The 21,240-nt window shown below is 30.9% G+C and overlaps 3 protein-coding genes across 6 annotated transcripts; 2 read left to right on the top strand and 1 right to left on the bottom strand.

The window, feature by feature from the left end:
- Positions 1,303–3,758, top strand: LOC109352317 (protein COFACTOR ASSEMBLY OF COMPLEX C SUBUNIT B CCB3, chloroplastic). The gene is made up of 4 exons (XM_019594244.1): positions 1,303–1,412; positions 1,506–1,549; positions 3,051–3,606; positions 3,640–3,758. Exons 1-3 carry the CDS (start codon positions 1,370–1,372, stop codon positions 3,558–3,560), a joined length of 597 nt encoding a protein of 198 aa, XP_019449789.1. The 5' UTR covers positions 1,303–1,369; the 3' UTR covers positions 3,561–3,606; positions 3,640–3,758.
- On the top strand, positions 5,995–10,110 carry LOC109352315 (programmed cell death protein 4-like). Of its 4 annotated transcripts, none has more exons than XM_019594243.1 (5): positions 5,995–6,058; positions 6,616–6,898; positions 7,209–7,303; positions 7,546–9,393; positions 9,903–10,110. In XM_019594243.1, exons 2-4 carry the CDS (start codon positions 6,640–6,642, stop codon positions 9,382–9,384), a joined length of 2,193 nt encoding a protein of 730 aa, XP_019449788.1. In that variant the 5' UTR covers positions 5,995–6,058; positions 6,616–6,639; the 3' UTR covers positions 9,385–9,393; positions 9,903–10,110. The 4 variants fall into 4 exon arrangements, with proteins under 4 accessions (XP_019449788.1, XP_019449787.1, XP_019449786.1 ...); XM_019594242.1 differs by having other exon boundaries at positions 7,546–9,395; positions 9,843–10,110; XM_019594241.1 differs by having other exon boundaries at positions 7,546–9,397.
- On the bottom strand, positions 11,793–14,676 carry LOC109353067 (UDP-glucose flavonoid 3-O-glucosyltransferase 7-like). Its single transcript, XM_019595252.1, has 2 exons — positions 14,260–14,676; positions 11,793–13,059 (listed from the first exon to the last, which is right to left on the bottom strand). Exons 1-2 carry the CDS (start codon positions 14,527–14,529, stop codon positions 11,905–11,907), a joined length of 1,425 nt encoding a protein of 474 aa, XP_019450797.1. The 5' UTR covers positions 14,530–14,676; the 3' UTR covers positions 11,793–11,904.

The raw sequence follows: 21,240 nt of genomic DNA, 5'->3' as shown, positions 1-21,240 counted from the left end.
AATCAAAATATCCATGAATATCATCCATTGAATTCAAGTATGCCACGAAACCAATCAAACCAAGAGGCGAGTCGCAACAATGATAGAATCTCACAAGATATACTCTCTAAAGTGTTTACACTCATGTGTCTTAGGTTACTAGTGTTTATACTCAAAGCACTTCATGAAAACAAACACAACCATAGGCTTGACAAGCCTCTAATATCAACATCATAAGCACATGCATATAAAGATCAAAAAGACTTTTCAAGGTTGTAATGGGGTCAAGGACAAGGTAGGATAAATATGGGATATGTAGGTAAAACCAAATTGAATATAAGAGCAATGGGGAATAAGTAAAAAGTAAGCAAAAATCAACCCAAAATAAGACCAAATCTCTAATTCCAATATTTTTTTCCCCCCAAACAAGGAGAAGATTTTCCAAAGTCATCCCTTCCCCTCCAAAACCTTATTCTCGAACTAAATATCCCAATAAAGAGAGTCATGACAAATACATATCATCATTCTAATTCACCATCACATACCTGGATCACATTTATAAGTAAAATATTTTATTGTGAATGATAATAAGAATTTCACATGGAATTATATTGTTATTTATAAAAGGAACAAACAAATCATGTGTTTAACTATCATTCACACATGGACTTGATAAAAAAAAATTGAATATATGATAGCCTCGAGCTTGTAATATTGTTCTATGTACAAACTTTTGCAGCATGATTCCATCATTAATTACTCTTTCCTTCATACTATATTATGGTATTGAGTGTACAAACATGTCTAGAAAAAGTTCATCAGACTCAACACCAGCCACAAATGCTTGTATGTCTTCTCACTATTTACTCACATACAAAATAATATCATCCTCAAAATAGAGATCCATATAAGCATTTGAAATTCATTAGTAATGTTCTTAAATGCCTTGAAATTTATACTAAGCTTCACATAAATAAGTACATGCATGGACAATCAAGAACTACATGTTTTACTTCGAGATAATTGGATAGCAGTTGATTCTTGGAGGACGGTTTGGAATCATTCTCACATGTTGATGTTATAACTTAATTGTGATTCGTATATACCTATGGTTCCTTCTAATTTTTAGAAACTTAATTCCTTTAACCATTTTATCTAAACATTCCTCCATCATTAAATATGAGTGAATGGATTCAACCCATTTTTAAAGAAAAGTAAGTTTCCTTAGAAAAATATTTACCTATAGCAAAAATTATTTTAGACAATTTACTAAAGATAGGACAAAAATCCTATAAAATATGAAACCCCAAATCCTCCTATGTTAAATTATTAATATACCCTTATTATTATTAAGTGACCAGGAGCATTCCCAGTTCCTCACCAAATAACAATGGCTACGCAATCTTATCTTCTCAACTCTCTTTATGTCACTGGTATTTTTTCTAGCTTCTTCTATTCCAATTCTGAATCTTCTTTTCTTTTCACTTCACTTTACCCTTCTTTTATTTTACTTTCCAATTTTGCAGGATTGCAACCTTCAATTCTCAAGCCAAGGAATTTTGGATTCTCGGTTAGTAATAACTACTGAGCTTCATTTTAACTGTTTATTCCCTTTTTTGCCCTTGTGTTTTCATTTACATGCAGTTTCTTTAATGCCCAGTTGCAAATATCTGAACTTTTTCTCTCATTAGAATGCTTCCAGCATCTGAATTTGGTAACCCATTTGAGTTTTTTCTTTCAATTGATATTCATGCTAGATTTTATCTAGACTTTGGAACGTGTAATGATGAAAAAAGGTGAAGGGAGAATTTAGAGTTTGAAAGCTGAAATTTTTTTATGTAAGCATTTGTAAATTGTTAATGCCTTGCTTTTTATGGTGTATGTATTTTTAATTTTAGATTAAAGAGAATAAAAACAACTTGTGTTGTTCATTATGTGCCTTGCTTGGTATGAATAGCTTCATATATGATGGTAGAGGGAGCAACAAAATTGTTTTTTGTGTACACTCCACCCCCAAAATAAAATAAAATTGTGTTGGTCTACCTCTACCTTTTAACAAGAAATCATGAGAATTAAAGAAATGTTGCTTCAGAATATAAGACAATGTGAAACTGTGATTGTTGGTAAGCTACGGCATATTAGCTTTGCTAATTGGTGGCTTTCTCTCTCAGTAGCATGAAGGTTTTCAAAATGTTTCAGGGAGACGTGGCTTCCACCTATTACATGATGACCGGATGCATCCCAAAGCCGTGATATAGGGAGTGAAAAATCCAATTCTAAACATAATCATGAAAACTGTGTTGGGCGTTCTAGAGCCTCTCCTGAAAAAGCAGTAAACTTTCTTCATTTATTTCTTGCAATTTTACCGAAAATCATATATGCTTTGCCAGTCCGATTTGGAGTTTGTAAAAAAATTCATTCTGGGAGGGAAAGCATTGATGAAATGAAAATTGAAAAAAAGATGAACAGGATTTATGTTCTCTGGTATTCACTGTTTTTTTAACTTGGGGATAACCTCTTTCTGCAGCTCAAGTTTAATTTTTTTTGTTAATATTCAGATTTTAGGGAAAAGTGAATTACTTAGTGTCACTCCATGTGCCATGACCTTGTGATTGGTTGAAAAATATATATTTATTTTTTAAGTATTTTTCTTACCATCTATAGCTTATGTCACATAAGGTGATACTGATTATGGGTCAGTAGATGTGCTCCCCTTCTTGAGATGCTTTTGATAGCCCATGAAATTCAAATTGTGATTCATTTATCTTGTGTTCTTGAACTCAGCTTGAATTGGCTCTCATGTTTACATTAAAATATTGATATATTGAGTAATGATGCTCCTATTAAAGCAAAGTTACTAGCTCCACACTGTTTCTCTTGGATATGCAAAAGTTTTATTCTTGTGTTTATTGTGTCTATCTTTGTCCAAAAAAAATTCCGGTAGCCATTACATTTTCCAGTAAGCTAAATCACTTTGCTGACCTTTTGAAAACCATACAGAGTTTATCCTCTGCACTTCAAAATTGTCCTGTTATTTTTCTCAACATACTTTCACATTTCAATTGTTGCAGCAAAGTTCAAAATATCCTACCAAACGAAAGGCGAATTCCAGTACTTGGGGAGCCACGCAATGCTGCTCATGTCACACAGAAATACTGCATGCAGCTACCACACAGAATTGTCTTGATTCAGATGTAGCCTTGAACACTCTCAAACTAAGCATACCAGGAACATTATGCCCTTCCACAGATTTCTTCTCCGGGTTGGTTCTTGCTGATCTGGATCCTGCTACTGCCAAGTTAGCTATTGGATTTCTAGGACCATTTCTCTCAGCTTTTGGTTTTCTTTTTATCTTGAGAATAGTCATGTCCTGGTACCCAAAACTCCCTGTGGGAAAGTTTCCATATGTAATAGCTTATGCTCCCACAGAGCCACTTCTCAGTCCTACAAGAAAAGTGATTCCTCCCCTTGCTGGTGTGGATGTTTCTCCTGTGGTCTGGTTTGGATTGATCAGTTTTCTTAATGAAATATTGGTTGGTCCACAAGGATTACTTGTTCTCCTTTCCCAAAAAATTAATTAGTTCTATGTTTATAAATTGTGAAGAATAAGATATGATGATATTTTATCCAATTTTGTTGGATCTATACATAATTGCATGGGTGAATCAATGTCTTTCTTCCTTCCTTCACATTTGGCATCTAGAATCCTGTTTGAGGATATAAATATATGGTTTAGACCTCATACTGACATGTCTGACAATTTCATATAATCATTTGGAGCCTCTCGAATGAAGTTGGAAGTAAGAAAATGCAGCCTTTATGTTTCATTGAAAATTTTACCTTTCTGGTCAGGTTAGTTTGCAAGTTGAGTTTTGGAAGGGAAGAGAACGCTTCAAAGCCAGCCATTTCACAAGTGTATTTTATAACTCTCATATCTTAAGCCTTCCATTTTCATTCATTTCCTTCCAAAATTCAAAACATCCAAATATGAAATATTTCATTTTAAACTTAATTACAATTAAAATTATAACCAAAATCAATCGAAGTCAAGTTCATTCATAACAATTAGTATTTACATGATACATATATATCCTAAACCTTAACTCATTACCATGGGCCCGAGCCCAACGCCCGACAAAAAGAAAAAGAAAAGAAAGATTACATCCTTCCTTACATAGGAGTGATCATTCCGGTCTTTGGAAAGAAGAGAAGATAACTCATTTGGAGGTTGCTCCCATACATTCCAACTGATGTCTTCCTGAGTATCAAGCTTAGCCAAAAAGTCCACACAAAAGTTGGTTTTATGACCCGTATGTTCCAAAAGGATAGTCCTATCTCTGTTCAAGAGTTCTTTTATAGTAGAAGTTAAAGTGACATACATATGAAAATGAGGAACACTACTTTTGATGAGAGAAATAGATTCAAGAGAATCAGAATGACAAATGACGTTCTGGAATCCAGAGTTTTAAGCATGAGTAAGACCATGGATGATAGCTTTAAGCTCACCATGCATACTTGTAGATAACCCCACATATCCTGAAAAACCAGAGATCCAAAGACCCCTTGTACGTCATATGAGACCCCCAATATAACAAAGAAATTGATCTTAATATATAGTTTTGGTCTCTCTTCCATTTTAATATTAGACAATATGAGTCTCCTTATAATAATATATTTCAAACAGTCTCACCAATCTCCACATTGATTAAAATAGATAGGTATTTATTTCCATAGGGAATCTACACTACAATCTCTACCTTAAGAAATATATTGCTCTTTAGAAAATATACACAACAATCTTCCGGTTAAGAAAATATCTTCATCTAACTTTTGCATAATGCCAATACTCTTATAATTATTCATTGGTTTCGTGGTTAGGTTCTCATGACTCTACATTCTATAAAACCATGAGTTTAACCGATTACAAACAATTTTAGAAAAAGTTAATTGAACCTAATCATATTCTTTTTTTAGTTTTGTTCATTTCAATTCATCAGTTTCATGGCTAAGTCTGGAATTACTAACACACCTTAGCAACATCTCTTTTATTTAACAAATTATATCAACTTTACTTGAGACTTTTAATATCATTACATTAACCCCTTGAAATTACTTATCCCCTTAAAGTTTACTTTATTATTACATTACATTTCTCATAACAAAAATATCAAGGAAAACTAATTTTCTATTATGTTAAGCGAAATTATACATCTTCCCAATCTATGCTAATATTATAACAATGTATCATGTCTCATATTTTAATTATCATAATTTGACCCTTCAAATAAATCTGTGCACCGTTTTATTTTATTATTTAACTGGGTGAAAATACATCATTTTATTTGAGCATCGATGAGTCCTTGCGCAAACTGCATCTCATTTTATTAATTCTGTATATGTGCTAAAATAATGTAAAAAATAAACCGATAAATCGGTCTCAATACCGGTACGGTATAATAATTATACCAGTCATACAATCCTACTAGTCAAAATCAACTAAAATTGGTTATACCGTCCGGTTTTCAATTGAACTGTACCGGTCATACCGGCTGGTTTTTATTTAAAATTAATTTTTAGTGAAAATAACAAAATATTAATTTTTTATTAATTTTTCAACATTAATATTAATATATTATATATATATATATATATATGTCTAATTTTGCCGATATGCAATTTAATTAGTGAACCACCGGTTGAACCGCTATTATACCAATATCCATACTAGTTTAATGACTCGATGGTGTTAATAACACTCGTATTTACACTTATATTAAAAATGTTAACATTCATTTACTCGGTCTCCTCCTTTTTTCCCTCCCCGTTTCTATAGGCAAAAAATGTGAAAATGTAGCATCCTAGATGTGACAAACTTATTCAAGATCCGCAATAATTTCTGATCCTAAAACTTAGCAACTAACTTTAAACACTGTTCTATTCTCTTCTGCATTACTACCAAACAAAAATAACTATTACTAACTCCAACATTCATGCTGCTTAACATAAGAGATATAGTCTTAACACAATACATGATCATGCTGCTCTTACAAGCTTCATCTCATTGAAGCAATAACTGAAGGTATTCTTATATGATTTTTCTCTAAATTCAATGTGAAAGTTAGTCTATCTAATATGCTTCATGTATCTGAATATTAGAACATCATTCATTACATATGTATTGCATGTGTACGTATAAAATCTCATTCTCTTGTATGTGGACAATTGGAACTGTATAGGATTTGTTTTGTTACAGTTGGGTATACTTTTCTTGTAATAGATTGATTCTTCTCTGAAAGCATAGAAAGTTTTCTTCTTGAACAAGATTGGTTTATTGGGTTGCTACCATAATTCATTCTATTAAAAGCATTGATGATTAATAATGGTATAATAATTTTGAGCATTCTGATTAACTTGCATCATTGGTTTACATACAAATTTATGCCTGCAATTGGTATGAAGAGAAGCAAAATGAATGATAGTCTTTACAATAGCACAAAGCACAAAGAAGATTGACTCAAGAAGCAGATTAGAGATTGAAGTATCCTCTATTTTTGCATTTGCTGAACTTTATGATTTATCCATTATTCTGATGCTTGCATTCTGTTCTGAGTATATATAACTTCTATTGGTGAACAGTGGTGAAGTTTTAAGATAAGCATAATGGACTCTGGTGAAGGTTATGCGTCAAAAGAGCATCGTGAGCTTCATCGATCTGCAACAGGAAATGCAGATACATCATCTGTTTCTCCGTTGAAACTTTCTATTAAGTCGCCGAGATCCATTAAATCTCCAAGGTCTCCTAAGTCTCCAAGGTCTCCTAAATCTCCAAGGTCCCCAAATGTGCAAGGAAAGGGAAGCACTCTAAGTCCTAAGCATTATAAGCAATCACATTCTCCAATAGATGGACGTCCAAAGAAAGGTGAAGTTCTCACTTATTGAAGTTTCCATTACAAGTTTCCACTTTTTCATTATTAGTTTTAGGAGGAAATCCAGATTTTTGTAAATCCTTGAAACCTATTTATAAAATGTTTGAATATGAGTTAGTAATGTTCTGCTTTTCTTTAAGGGAGTATGCAATCAATGAATGGAATGGTCTAATCTGACATTATTACATAAAGTTATTCTGATTTAGTGTTTTATAGTCATCAAATTATGTAATAAATATTTTTTTGTTCTGTAAATTTCAAGGAGTAGCAATTTTATTTGGTGTTCCAACTCTTATTGTGTAGGTGGTTCTGGTGGGAAAGGTACATGGGGTGGGTTGCTTGACATAGATGACATGAACTCTCTTGACCCCAATGATCCAAACTATGACAGCACTGAGGTAAGGAGTTAAGATTTATTTTACAATGGCAGCATATATTATAAAAAATGGCGGTCAAGTGCACGAGACTTCCATTTAGTAGGGTCTGAGGAAGGTATATGTACACAGCCTTACCCTTGCAAGTGGGGAGGTTGTCTCCCGGATTTGAATTCATTATCTCCTCACTAAGGAACACCTTTACCATTTTTATCTTATCTATAGGTGTATTTTTATGTAAGACCTACAACTATATGGTTTTTCAGGAATATGACAACTCAAATGAAAAGAAAAAGAATACAGATCTGGATGATTACAAGAAAAAAGCTACAATAATAGTGGAGGAGTACTTCACCACTGATGATGTTGTTGCAACGATAAATGAACTTAAAGAACTTGGAAAACAGCAATATGGATACTATTTTGTCAAAAAGCTTGTCTCTATGTCAATGGACAGACATGACAAAGAAAAAGAAATGGCTGCTATTCTGATATCTGCATTATATGCTGACACATTTGAACCTTCACAAGTTTACAAAGGATTCAGTAAACTAGTTGAATCGGCTGATGATTTGATTGTAGATATACCAGACACAGTTGATGTACTAGCACTTTTCTTAGCCAGAGCTGTGGTTGATGACATACTTCCCCCTGTATTTTTGAAGAAAAAGATGATTTCCTTACCGAAAGATTCAAAAGGGGTTGAGGTATTGAAAAAAGCTGAGAAAAGCTATCTATCAGCACCTTTGCATGTGGAAATCATAGAGCGGCGCTGGGGAGGTAGTAAGAATATGACAGTTGATGATGTGAAGGGTAGGATAAACAATTTTTTGATAGAGTATGTAGTGAGTTGTGATAAGAAAGAAGTTTTTAGATGCATCAAAGATTTGAATGTACCTTTTTTCCATCATGAGATAGTGAAACGGGCTCTTATAATGGCGATGGAGAGGCGTCAAGCAGAAGGTCCACTACTAGACTTGTTGAAGGAGGCTGCTGAGGAAGGCTTCATCAACTCTACCCAGATGTCTAAAGGGTTTGGTCGGTTGATTGATACTGTTGATGACTTATCACTTGACATACCAAATGCTCGTGGAATACTTCAGCAGTTAATATCGAAAGCAGCATCTGAGGGCTGGTTGTGTGTGTCATCCTTGAAATCACTTTCAGTGGAGCCAGAAAAGAACTCAATAGAAGATAGTAGAGCCAAAAATTTCAAGATGAAGACTCAGTCTATTATTCAAGAGTACTTCTTATCCGGTGATATATCGGAGGTAAATAATTGTCTAGAGCAGGAGAATAGCAGCAATTGTGGCGAACTCAATGCAATCTTTGTCAAGAAACTGATAACACTGGCAATGGACAGGAAGAATAGGGAGAAAGAAATGGCTTCGGTGTTGCTTTCGTCATTGTGTTTCCCAGCTGATGATGTTGTAAGTGGTTTTGAGATGTTGATAGAGTCTGCAGATGACACTGCTCTTGATAATCCTGTTGTTGTTGAGGATCTTGCTATGTTTCTAGCTAGATCAGTAGTGGATGAAGTCGTGGCACCACAGCATCTAGAGGAGATTGGAACTCAATGTTTGGGGCTAGACTCAATTGGAAGCAAAGTGATTCAAATGGCTAAATCAACTCTAAAGGCTAGACTTTCGGGCGAGCGAATCTTGAGGTGTTGGGGTGGCGGAGGAAGCAGCAGACCTGGTTGGGCAGTTGAGGATGTCAAGGACAAGATCGGAAAGCTGTTGGAGGAGTATGAGTCTGGAGGTGAAATACGGGAGGCTTGCCGCTGCATGAAAGAGTTAGGGATGCCATTTTTCCACCACGAGGTCGTTAAGAAAGCTTTGGTTGCAATCATGGAAAAGAAGAATGAGAGATTGTGGGGTCTGCTCAAGGAGTGTTTTGAATCAGGACTAATAACTATGAACCAAATGGGGAAAGGTTTTGGAAGGGTTGCAGAATCTCTTGAAGACTTGGCTTTGGATGTTCCTGATGCTGAAAACCAGTTTACATACTATGTTGAACAAGCAAAGATTCAAGGATGGTTGGACAATTCATTTTCTTTCAGCAAACAAGAACATGCAAATGCAACAGAGAATGGCACTTGCTAATTATAATGTGGGTAATCTACAATACTTGTTTTTCCTTTGTCTCTTTTCCCTAATCTACACTTAAATCAAATGCATAAACATGCAGATATAAATAGGTTTGCCTGTACATGCAAAACTAGCCTTGTATCAAACTTGAAATTCCTTTAAACATACTACTTATGTTTCTGTTTCCTGAAGTTGAAGTTGCTTTTAACAATAATTGTCATAATCTGAATGAAATGTGGGTTAATTTATCAAACATAGTCTAAAATAATATAATGTGGCATCTGTAACTAAATAAAAAATATTATTATTTCCTGTTAGGCCTTACAGAAATGCATAAGATACACAAAATTTGGTGCTAATATTGCCATTTGCTTATCTTTGAGTGACTTGTGATTAAATGTCACAGGAAATCTCTTTTTTGTCTTATGTTTAATCAATGAAAACATTGAATTGCAGAAATCACTTATTTACAGAAATAGAATGTGAATGCATTAAGTTCTCAAGAAGTGTTAAACTCTGCTTTTCTTGGCAGGTTTTTATTCAATGCTTTGCAATAAATACCAACTCAGATGGATCCATATGGTCAATTCACATAATCCATCACAGAAGATTCAACATTATATACTGCTCAGTTTTGAAGAGGAATGTGTGTTGAAGCAAAAGATGAATAGGATAACTGGACAAGAAAGTTAATTCCTATAAACTCAAAACTATATACTAAGATTGAGTTTGTTTAAATCAGACATCTTTTTCTAATCTAATTCTATTGAAATGGGTAAAAGAGGAGACATGCCACATGAATTTGTTTGGAAGAAGCATAAACAAGGGAGCCTGTAATATAATCCCTATCAGTATAATATAGTTTTTTGAACATTTTTATGCTTATCCTAAAGTCAAGGAGGGACCTTATGTAACTCACAATAAATATTGTTTTGAGAATTATGTATAATTTATTTTGTTACTACCAATACCAATGGTATTCTCTTAGCTTTTTGGGTAAATAACTAATCTTTTTCGAGGTGTATAACTGTTTAGTCTTTTTGGATATCTAGCAGTGTCTTACACAATTAGACTAATGAATGAATTACGTATAATTGCTGGCTATTGCTAGTTATTTACTTCAATGATATCTAGTATATAAAGAAATGTTGAAATGGGCATCTGCATGTTATGGTGAAGTGAATGAAGGAAAGGATAGAGTATGAGTTTCAAAATAATGATATAAAAATAAAACTATAAATTAAGCGTTGAAAAAAGAAGATTGTTGAAACGAAGTATTGAAAAATATAATAATAAAAGACAGCTTAAAGGGAAAATTGCATTTTTAGAACCTGGAAAAAGGTTTAGTGCCTTTGAAGTGTTTTGGCTTGGCACAAGATGAACATATATTCTATCATGAGCTATTTTATAGTGAGTTCATGAGCTATTTTTATAGTGAGTTTCAATAACTATACACTAGGATATTATCTACTATTCGTGTGGGTTAAAAAATTATCTAATACTATTTTCACTTTTATAATTTTTCCAAACACAATAATAGCTTTTTATATCATTTTCTTTTATTAGTTAACAATTATTGATATGTTAGTATTTGTTGTGGGTAAGACTCAAAACTTTAACCTTCTTCATTTTAATCATTTATCCTAATCATTAAATCATCTTATAACTCATTTTTTATTTTATTTAAATTTGTTATAGATAAAACTCAAATTCAGAACTTTATACACTTCATTCTTTAAACATTCACTTTCATCTTCACACCACTTTATAACTTTCAACCTTATCATTGTCTTGTTAAGCATACCAACTACTGAATTTTAGAAATTTAACAATAAATAGATTTTTTAATTAGAATTTCTTGAAAACACAATCAAACCACAAAATATATAAAATAAATTCAACCACTCAGCATGTGTTTGATATTGTTTATGTTATAGGTTTTGAATATAAATTATAAGATTATAAATTAATTCATCAAACTCAAACATGTTATTTTTTGTTTCTTTTTATTGGTTTTAAAAGATTCTTATAAACTAAATTTCTCACTCAAACAAGCTTACTTTATAAAAGTATTTATACGACAAGAACAAAAATCTTCTATATTCATTATTTCATGTCATAATTTTTATTATGAATAAGAAAAATAATTTATATTATCAATAAGAAAAAATAATTTAACAAAATATGTCTAATGAATGATTGGTGGCAAAAGGCATGTTAAATGGAATAAGGAACAAGAGGCAAATGCTACAAAAATAAAAACAAGTGCAAAATAATTAAAAATAATATGACATTTTTATCCTTTTATTTATAATAAGATAAGATGACACTTAATATCATTTTATTTATCATATATAGACATTTTAACCTTAAAAATAAAGCAAAAAATAAGAACTTATCACTCCATACATGAGACAATTCTTGAAATACTGGAGAGGACAACCTCATTTAATTCTTAATTTTAAGGAAAAAAATATCGATATATATAAAGATATAAATGTCTTTATATCTGTTTTTTGCATGGTTTTTTAAGGGTCAGCAAAGAGGAGTCTCACTTGTAAGAAGGATTAGGGGGTGAAGGTGGTTAATGAGGATTGTTAGAGTATTCTGGGAAGATCCACCTTCTTCAACAGCTTTCCAAGCTTTTTCCTGCAACTCTTTGGCTTGGCTTCTGATTTTCATGCGTTCTTCCCCTCCATCCATTAACCTTTTCACAGCTTTTTCTATACTTTCCCTACTCACCACTTTCTTGTTTGGATCATATGGTGTTAAACTCCATTCCCCTCCTTCCTCCACCTCTACTCCAAAACCTTGCACCTCAGTTATGAATTTCTCATTAAAATAATGATCGGAGAATATCGGCATCGTGATCACTGGAACACCAGCTCCGATGGTTTCCAACGCCGCATTCCATCCACACTGAGTTAGAAATCCACCAATGGAGGAATGATTCAAGATTGAAACTTGTGGTGCCCATCCTTTTATGATCAATCCTCTTTTCTCTTTCATCGTTTTTTCTTCAAAACCTTTTGGCAACCACTTCAATTCTTCTTCTTCTTCTTGCTCTTTTGTATTATCATCTCTTCTCTTGTTTTTTATATGCACTACCCATAAGAATTGGTGCCCAGAAGCTTCGATCCCTCTTGCTATCTCGAAAAGTTGTTCATCTGACAAAAGAGACATGCTACCAAAGGAAATGTAAAGAACTGAGTTTTGTTCCTTGGAGCTGAGAAAACTGAAGCATTCATGCTCATCATTGTTCATGCATGTTCCTATTGTCTTTTGTACCATAAGTGATGTAGGGCCAATTAGCCATGCCTTATACCCTATTAGCTTCTCATAAAGTTGGGTATACTCTACCTCAAGTTCAAGGAAAGTATTTACAATAACACCATCACAGTTATTTGCACTATTCACTACAGATTCATAGAATCTAACATAGCTAGGGTCAAGTTTGGTATCATTGAGTAAGAGTAGAGCCTCTTCTTTTGGGTCATCTATGCTCTTATTAGCCTTGATCATACAAAAATAAAATATGGAGATAGGGTTGAAAATAAGCCTAGGGATTCCTAGGGTTTTGGTTGTGGCTTCACTCCATGTGAATACCATATCAGGAATGAAAATATCTGGTGGGTTCAACTTCATGAAAGCCTCGATTTCTGGTTGGATAAGATTAGCAGCCATGAGTACCTAATCATATGCAGTAACCATGTAAGGATCGACCAAATATATACAAAATTTTGGTAAACATTTAATTGGTAATCTATTGTAAATAAAGAAAATCTAAAAAACTACAAGTGAGATAAACATAGACATAAAATTTCTCTAACTGTCTTTGTCAGGCATAGCAACAGAAAAGTATAAAGTAATTCGAGTGATAATAATTCTTATATATAATATGAGAATTATAAATTTGATCATACAAGCAATCATATATGAAATGTTTAGGATCATTGTTTTAAATTGCAGTTGAGATTGTGGCCACGATTGTGATTATTGCGATTACAGTCGTTGTGATGTGGATTGTGGTGGTTGCAGTATAAATTATTTTGTAATTAAAACTATAATTTTGAATCCAATGTGGACTAATGCGGCCCGACATGGTTCAATGTGGGCCGATGCAATCTGATATAACCCAAATAAGGTCATATGTGGTTGTGTTGTGACCGGATGTGAATACGTCATTGTGATTCGGTGTTACATCACAATTGCATTGTAATGCAGTCCGTAATTTGAATCAATGTTTACGACTAAAAGTTAATTAACGACCATGTGATTACTTAAAAAGTTATGTGCGTTCAACTTTAATCTGACCATTCAAATAAATATGACGTAATAATACAAACTAATTGTTCTCATTTCTCATAATAAGAGTCATTTCCAAAAAGATTATATATATCAATAATGTTATTAACCTCTTAAATTGAGTAAAGAGTAATTTTTTTGGATGACCACCAATTTAGTTTCATAATAAAGATTTTCGTCCCAATTGAATCACCCAGAAAATCAAATGGGCAAGTTTGTCTAGCATACAAACATGACATGCATCTAGAATGTAATATTAATCTTGTGTACCAACATGTCCAATTTGATGTTTCTAGAGAATGAGTTAGAGGTAGAAACCTTTGATGAACTATGTTAGTGGTCATCCAATTTTTGATGGACCAAAATAACATTTTATGTGATGCTTTTACAACTTTCTTTTTTGAGAAAATAAAATAAAAGATGATCAAAAAATTCATCTCCTATTATTTCCCTCATTTTCTTGTTCTGATAAGAAAGTTATAAAAATTGATATAACAAAACCATTTTTAACATGATATAGGTTCAAAGCTTGATATTCTATATCATAATTCAAAACCTTGTATAAGACATGGATATTTCCCTTACCTGCCGAACAGTTTGGTCGTCATATGCCTCAAGCAAGTTCTCAACCCCAACAGGGAGACCAACTTGGTTGGATGGGAATTTGATGATGTGAACATGGAAGCATGTATCTTCGTCATCAATGGTTTTATCAAAGATTTTAGCATTGGAAGGTGTAGTAATTATGGTCACTTGATGCCCTTTTGAAGCCATCAATCTAGCCAAGTTAACCATAGGGATCACATGCCCCCCTGCGAAGAATGGGAGAAAGTATATTTTCAATGCTTTGGACATTTCTATATCTCTCAATTCCTAATGTTTTTAATCTTTGCTTAGCTTGTCTAGCTGATTTGGTAAACCCTGCTAATTAAAATGGTTGAAGGTGAAAGAGAAATCAGTGTAAGTGTTGATATATATCAGAAATACATATATCACCAAGAGAAAAATATGTTCTGTAATATATTTCATTCATACAATTTGTATTGCTGCCTTTTATAGCCATCTATATATATTCTATCCTTCTTTGGTAGTGATCTCTAATTTCAACATAATTTGTTGTCTCAAATTTGTCTAATATGATGTGTCACACCAAATGAAAATATGATATATAAATTAGTTTTATTATTATTATTATTTTTGTACCATTATTATTGGTGCAAGACAACATATAACATATATTTGTTTTTATAATTTATCTATAATAATAACAATCCAGCACCTTTAACGTTACATTTAATATGCATTAATTTCCTATTTATGTTATTTATTATAATAACATTTATTCACATTATTTTATTCATTTTGTGTTTTACATTGTTTATTATTTTAGAGTATACGTGCATTCGCAGTAATATATTTTGTATGAACTTGATTAAAGAATAACAACATAATTTGTTAATAAAAAATATTACGGAGGGTTACATCATAAGAGATTATTTCTATATATTTTATTGTTGATGTAGAGTTGTTAATAAATGAGATGATATTGAACATGTTATATTAATTAAATAAATAATTGTTATGAAGAAAAGTTTGGAACACAATATAAAATAATTAAGTTATAGAGTCTATATTACAGATTTTGGAAAACATTGGTTCACCATTTTTTATAAACCACATAATCATTCATACTTGTTTAAATTCCTCAATAACATTATTGGAGTTCCATCTAGCAAATAAGAAGAATTCATTTTTTGTAAAGTCACTAAGAAATATATAGTGCAACATAACCATGCATTTTAAAATATTTAATCTTACAATAAAAATATACTAAAACATCATTTTCTCTTCATTTATCACTTTTCCTTTTAGCATAGGGTCAAACATAGCCTTTATCATATCTAATAATGATTTTGGTTTAGCTCTTTTAATATCATGACAATTTTTTTATATAAAACATTGATACACGTCACATCATAAAAATATTCATTAAAAATCCGACCAACCATAATTTGTTTTAAACATAAGTACTTATGATTTGAACACAAATAATTGAGATCAGTAATCTAACAGTGATTGAGAGGAAGAAGAAAATCATAATCTCATTATGGCAGGCCATTTCAATCTAATGTAGTTTTTTTTATGAAGTTTAATGTTAATTTAATTTCACATGGTTAAAACTTATTATTTCAACATATCTAAATTAATATGTATACATTTTTTATTCTATTAATCATTATTTTAATTTCACATGGTTAATTTCTTTTGTGACATTAAAAATCATTCAAGTCCCACCTCTCCTAATATATTGAGAGAATGAGAGCTACCCCCAAATTTATCAATAATACTTCACTTATTAATAACTCGAATCTATCATGGATATTAAACTAAACATCAACATAAATAAAGTTAAATCAAAATAACATGAATCTATTCAACATAAATAAAATTGGATAATTTTTTAGAAATGAGATGATACTTTAAGTACAACAAAATAATACTTTCTAGGTGAGACAAAATAATAAAACATGTATGCTATATAAAATATATAATGCTACATTAGACACAGTTATACTTTATGTGTAATGAATAACGCTAGATTAGGCTAAGTAACAAAATAGGTTGTGTAATAGTCCAAAGATGGAACAAACTTGAATCTAGTTGTAGAATACTTATGCTAAGTATATAGTTTATATAATTTAAAATGAAACATGTTGTAGAATACTTTAAAATCAATTCAAGCCTAGAGTTTATCGAGATTGAGCAAAGTATTGATTTGCCTGTTATTATTATAGAGTACAACACACTGATTTATTTGTTATAATCAAAAACTAAGATGCAATATCTAAAATCTACAGCTCTACCTCCATTATGCTTATTCTTTAACTAAAAGAATTGATTTTAAAGTTAGACAATGTCAATAAAAACATGCATAGACTCTCATGTTTTGAGTGAAATGAAAAGGCATAATTTTGATTTATATTTACAGATAAACACAATGATTGTGATTTACTTAACTAATGATTGTGTTTTTGGAGAGAAAAAAGAAAGAAAGATGAGTTTCGAGATGAAGAAAGAAGAGAAAGATGAGTTTGAGTAGCATAAAAAAGGACGGTTAAGTTTGATTACGTCCAAAGGAAATAAAATTAAAAGTTACTCTTCAAAGAAATATTATAGAGATGGAATTTTAAAGAATTACTGAGTTAACTTACATTTTTAAATATTTAGGTTGATAATAAAATTACATGAGAAGTATGACCCTATGTTATCTCATTGAAGCAATAATGATAGATATATCTATTTTCTACTATGTGCATACTTTTTATAATTTCTATTTCCAAACTCAAAACAGCTTTCGTATATAAAACATTGATATACATTATGCCCTAGAAATATCCATTAAAAATCCTCTCAAACATGTTTTCTTTAAAATATAAACACGCATGACTTAAACACAAATAATTAAGATCCGTAACCAAACACTAACTTCTTACTCATCATAAATAAAATTGTACAAATGAAGTAATACATCACAAAATAAAATAAAAAGATATGCAAGATATGAAACTAAGCATTAACATAAATAAAATAAAAAAAGCAAAATAACATAAGCGTATTCAACATAAAAAAGTGTACTTTTTTAGAAATGATATGATACTTTAGGTATTACAAAATAATACTTTGCAAGGTAAAGATATGCAAGATATGAAAGTTTTAGTATGTGATAAGGTAAAACATTGTACAAAGGAAATAATTATGTTAAAGTTTAAGTTTTATACCCATATGAACGATAGTGTCTCTAATTAAAGTCCATGTCTTTGTGTTTTTTATTTCATTTTAGAATAGAATCTACAAATGTATGAGGTAATCTTTTTCATATAAAAGTGTCTTTAATATCCTTAGTATTTTTTTCCTCTTGCATAACGAGGTTATAAATAGACATGTTAATGGTATTCTCTTTTGCATGTATTTCATCGTGGATATTACTTAACAACATTACTAATTTATTAGAAAATATACATAATTCTATTCTAATTATTGGTTATAGTGATGTAGAAACAAATAGTGAACATTGATATAAAAAATAAGAGATTTGGTAGCTCAATCTATGAACATTCATATAAAAATAAGAAAGATATTAGAAAGAGATCAGAGAGAAGTAAAAAAATTGGTGGCAGAGTCTATATAAGAGAAGTACAATTGCAAATACTCAATGGAGACTTAGGTGGCAGCTTTAATACAAATACTTTGCAGTTGAAATAGCTAGCTATATTGTTATGGGTCGTTGCCAGTCTATGCAACATGGAGAAGATAAAATAAAATAATGATGCTTTGAGATTCGTGATAAACTAAATACAAAAGTTTAACATGAAACAAAATACTCAACAGTTGAAGTTGTTGATTCAAAAACTTTGCACAATGCTTCAAATTTTCCACATTAGAAAGCGTGTACTCCATGAAAGGGTAAAAAGACAAAAATGTCATCAAGACAACAACGTGACTTGTAAACTAGATCAGAAAAGAAAACTAAATAATAGATTGAAGATTATACTACAGTTAGAGTTAACTAACCCCAACTGCAATTATATGGAGATTAAGGAGGTCAAGAAGAAGGTGAAAGGAAGAAAATGGTCACCATCTGTCCAAAGGCTGAGTCAATTTGGTTTAGAAACTTTTCTTAAATTAAAATGTTCCTATAAAAAATTTGGGTCTTTGATCTAATTCCTTTTTTCTTTCAATTTCTTATAGTTTATGATATTACATGCTAGAGATTTAGTTGGCATTATTATGTTATCCTATTCAGTTGTTTAATGAACATGTATTAATGGTGTAAAACAATGTATCACCTATCTATATAACTTATTATACACATATAGGAGTATGAGAAAGGTTGTATATACTATTATGACCAGCCCATACTCATCACACACATAAATATTGAAAACATTAAAATATGTGAATCAGATCAATTTTATAAAGTAAATCCAAAATTTGTTTGAAATATTGTACAGTAATTTATATGAATATGGTACAATACTATGTCATTGACATAGAAAAAAAAGAAAAATAATATTGTATTGGTGGATGGGAAAACAGAGAGAAAAAAGAGATTGATGGAGAATGACATTGACTATTCTTATTATTGCTACTGCTTCTTATATCATTGACATGTAGTAGTTCAAAATCATTCAATCGTGTCTTCTTTCTCTCTTTTTCTTCCCTCAATCATGCTCAAAGTTACCTATATTTTTTAAAACAATGAATCTATCATACATTTTTTTATTTATTTTAATTCTAATGGGGAATACATCGATATGTTATATGTACCACAATCATATGCCTCTCTTTTCGACTTATTAATGTTTTATTTGATGTATTGATTACAAACTGATAATTAAATTGGTTATATTTTTCAATCAATATAAAGTACATAATTATGGTACATGGAGTATAATGATTGATGTTTTTTTAATATGGACTAATATCACTTGATAGGATGTTATGATTTCGGTAAATATAAAACCAAATCAAACTTTAATTTTTACTTGTTGGTTTATGTTATTTCAAATAATAATGAGAAAATTTTATATTAGCAAAAAAGTTATAGCTTTTAAGTATTTTATTTATTAAACATTTGTTATTCCAAATGTGGTTTCTCTGTACTAATAGGTGTAAAGAAAAATGAAAAATGAAATTTATAGATACATACAGAAGAAGAGTGCAATAAAATATAATGTAGTAATATTGTCTTGCTATGGATCAAAAGTGGGATATCATTTTCACTCTCGTTTGGGCCATATTTTAAAAGTACTTCTTTTCTTTTGCATTTTCAAATTCCTACATAAAAAGATTATAAGAGAGATTATATTAATGATTTGAAGTGTAACCATATCATTTTTTAGGTACATATTTTTTATATTTTTTGGGTACATAGTGTAACCATGTGATTTAATGAAGTTAAAAATGTATTGAAGGAGTAAAATAGTTTTGTTATAATTTTTTGGTACATAGTGTAAGCATGTGACTTTAAATAGTTTCTGGCTAGAAACCATTTAGGTAAAGATAAAAAATAATAATCATCTATTTTTAATAATTCATTTGGTTATCGTGAATACATTTTTAGAAGTTATATCTTAAACTACTAAATTTTAAAATTTTAAAATTATTTATTTTAATAAGAAAAAATTAATATTTTTATTAACCTACCTCATAGAAAAATAGTGAAAATGATAATAGAATAAAGACTATAAATTTTATCTTCATCTCCATCAATTGAGTTGTAGCAAAATAAAGATATGTTTCATCTTCAACTCAGCTGCACTCATCTCCAGTACTTGAGAAATCATATTAATAAATATAATGTCAAAATAACAAAAATAAGTTCACCGTGAAATCATATCAAAAATGTTATTTTCAACTCAATAGAAAATAAGATTTATGGAGCAAAAATACCTAAAAAATGTTAGTTTTTCAAGTGAACATGTGATCTTATTAGTAACACCAAAATAATCTTAATCCATTAAAATAATTATCAGTAACACCAAAATAATATGCATACCAAAAATAACACCAAAATGTTCAAAATAAGTTATTATGATGAGAAATCATACCTGAAAATAGAGAACACACTGATCAATTTCAAGGATGAGAAAGTTAAAACAAAAATTTGAAAGAGAGTTATAAGGAAAAAAACATACCTTTAAGGAATAGGGAAGATGAAGAAAACATACTTTCGTGTTTTGGATAATAGCAACAAAGTAAATATGACTACTTTAAGTGGAGGATTGAAAAGGCATACAAAAAGTGGGATTGAAGAGGTATATGGGATAGGGAGGAAGAAGAAATGAAGGAGTATTGCAAAGTGGGATTTAAGAGAATTGAAAGGGTATAGGGAATAGGGAAGAAGAAATGAATGGTTAGGAAGTAAAGGGGTAGAGATAGTGGAACTTAATGGGAAAAATTACCGGGATAGTGTAGTTTGACTATACTATCCCAGCTTTGGGGTACCTTTTCAAATAATTACGGGATTGGGGTTCTTTTTTGAAAGTCGTGGATGGGGTCCACGACTTTGGCAAAGTCGTGGATGACAGGCATGACTCCAGGGGAAAGTCGTGGACCTGACCCACGATTTCCCTTTAATATTCTCTCTCCTCACTGAAATTGTGGATGGGGTACACGACTTCCAGTGTCGTGGATCCCATACACGAGTTTGCATGGGTTATTTCGTTTTACGTACTTTTTTTTTTGTTAAGTTATAAAATTAATGTATTTTGAATATGGTAATTTTAGTTAAATGATTATTTTTGTATTTTAGTATGGTAATTTAACATGTTATAATTTTAGTTAAATTAATGTATTTTTGTAATTTTTTAGTATGGTATTTTTGTATTTTTTTGGAATTGTCATAATTTGTAATTTAAAATTAAAAAAATAACAAAAATGGAATTGGAAATGGAAGAAAGTTTCATAAATTGTAATTTAAAATTCAAATACATTTAATTAGCGGGAAAAAAATATCCTAATGACATCTATGAGATGATGTTCCACATCCATGTGCCTTTCTCC

This window comes from Lupinus angustifolius, chromosome LG07, assembly GCF_001865875.1.
Source record: "Lupinus angustifolius cultivar Tanjil chromosome LG07, LupAngTanjil_v1.0, whole genome shotgun sequence".
Lineage (NCBI taxonomy): Eukaryota > Viridiplantae > Streptophyta > Magnoliopsida > Fabales > Fabaceae > Lupinus > Lupinus angustifolius.
Note: the sequence above shows the minus strand (reverse complement) of the source record. Positions and strands in the feature narration are given on the sequence as shown.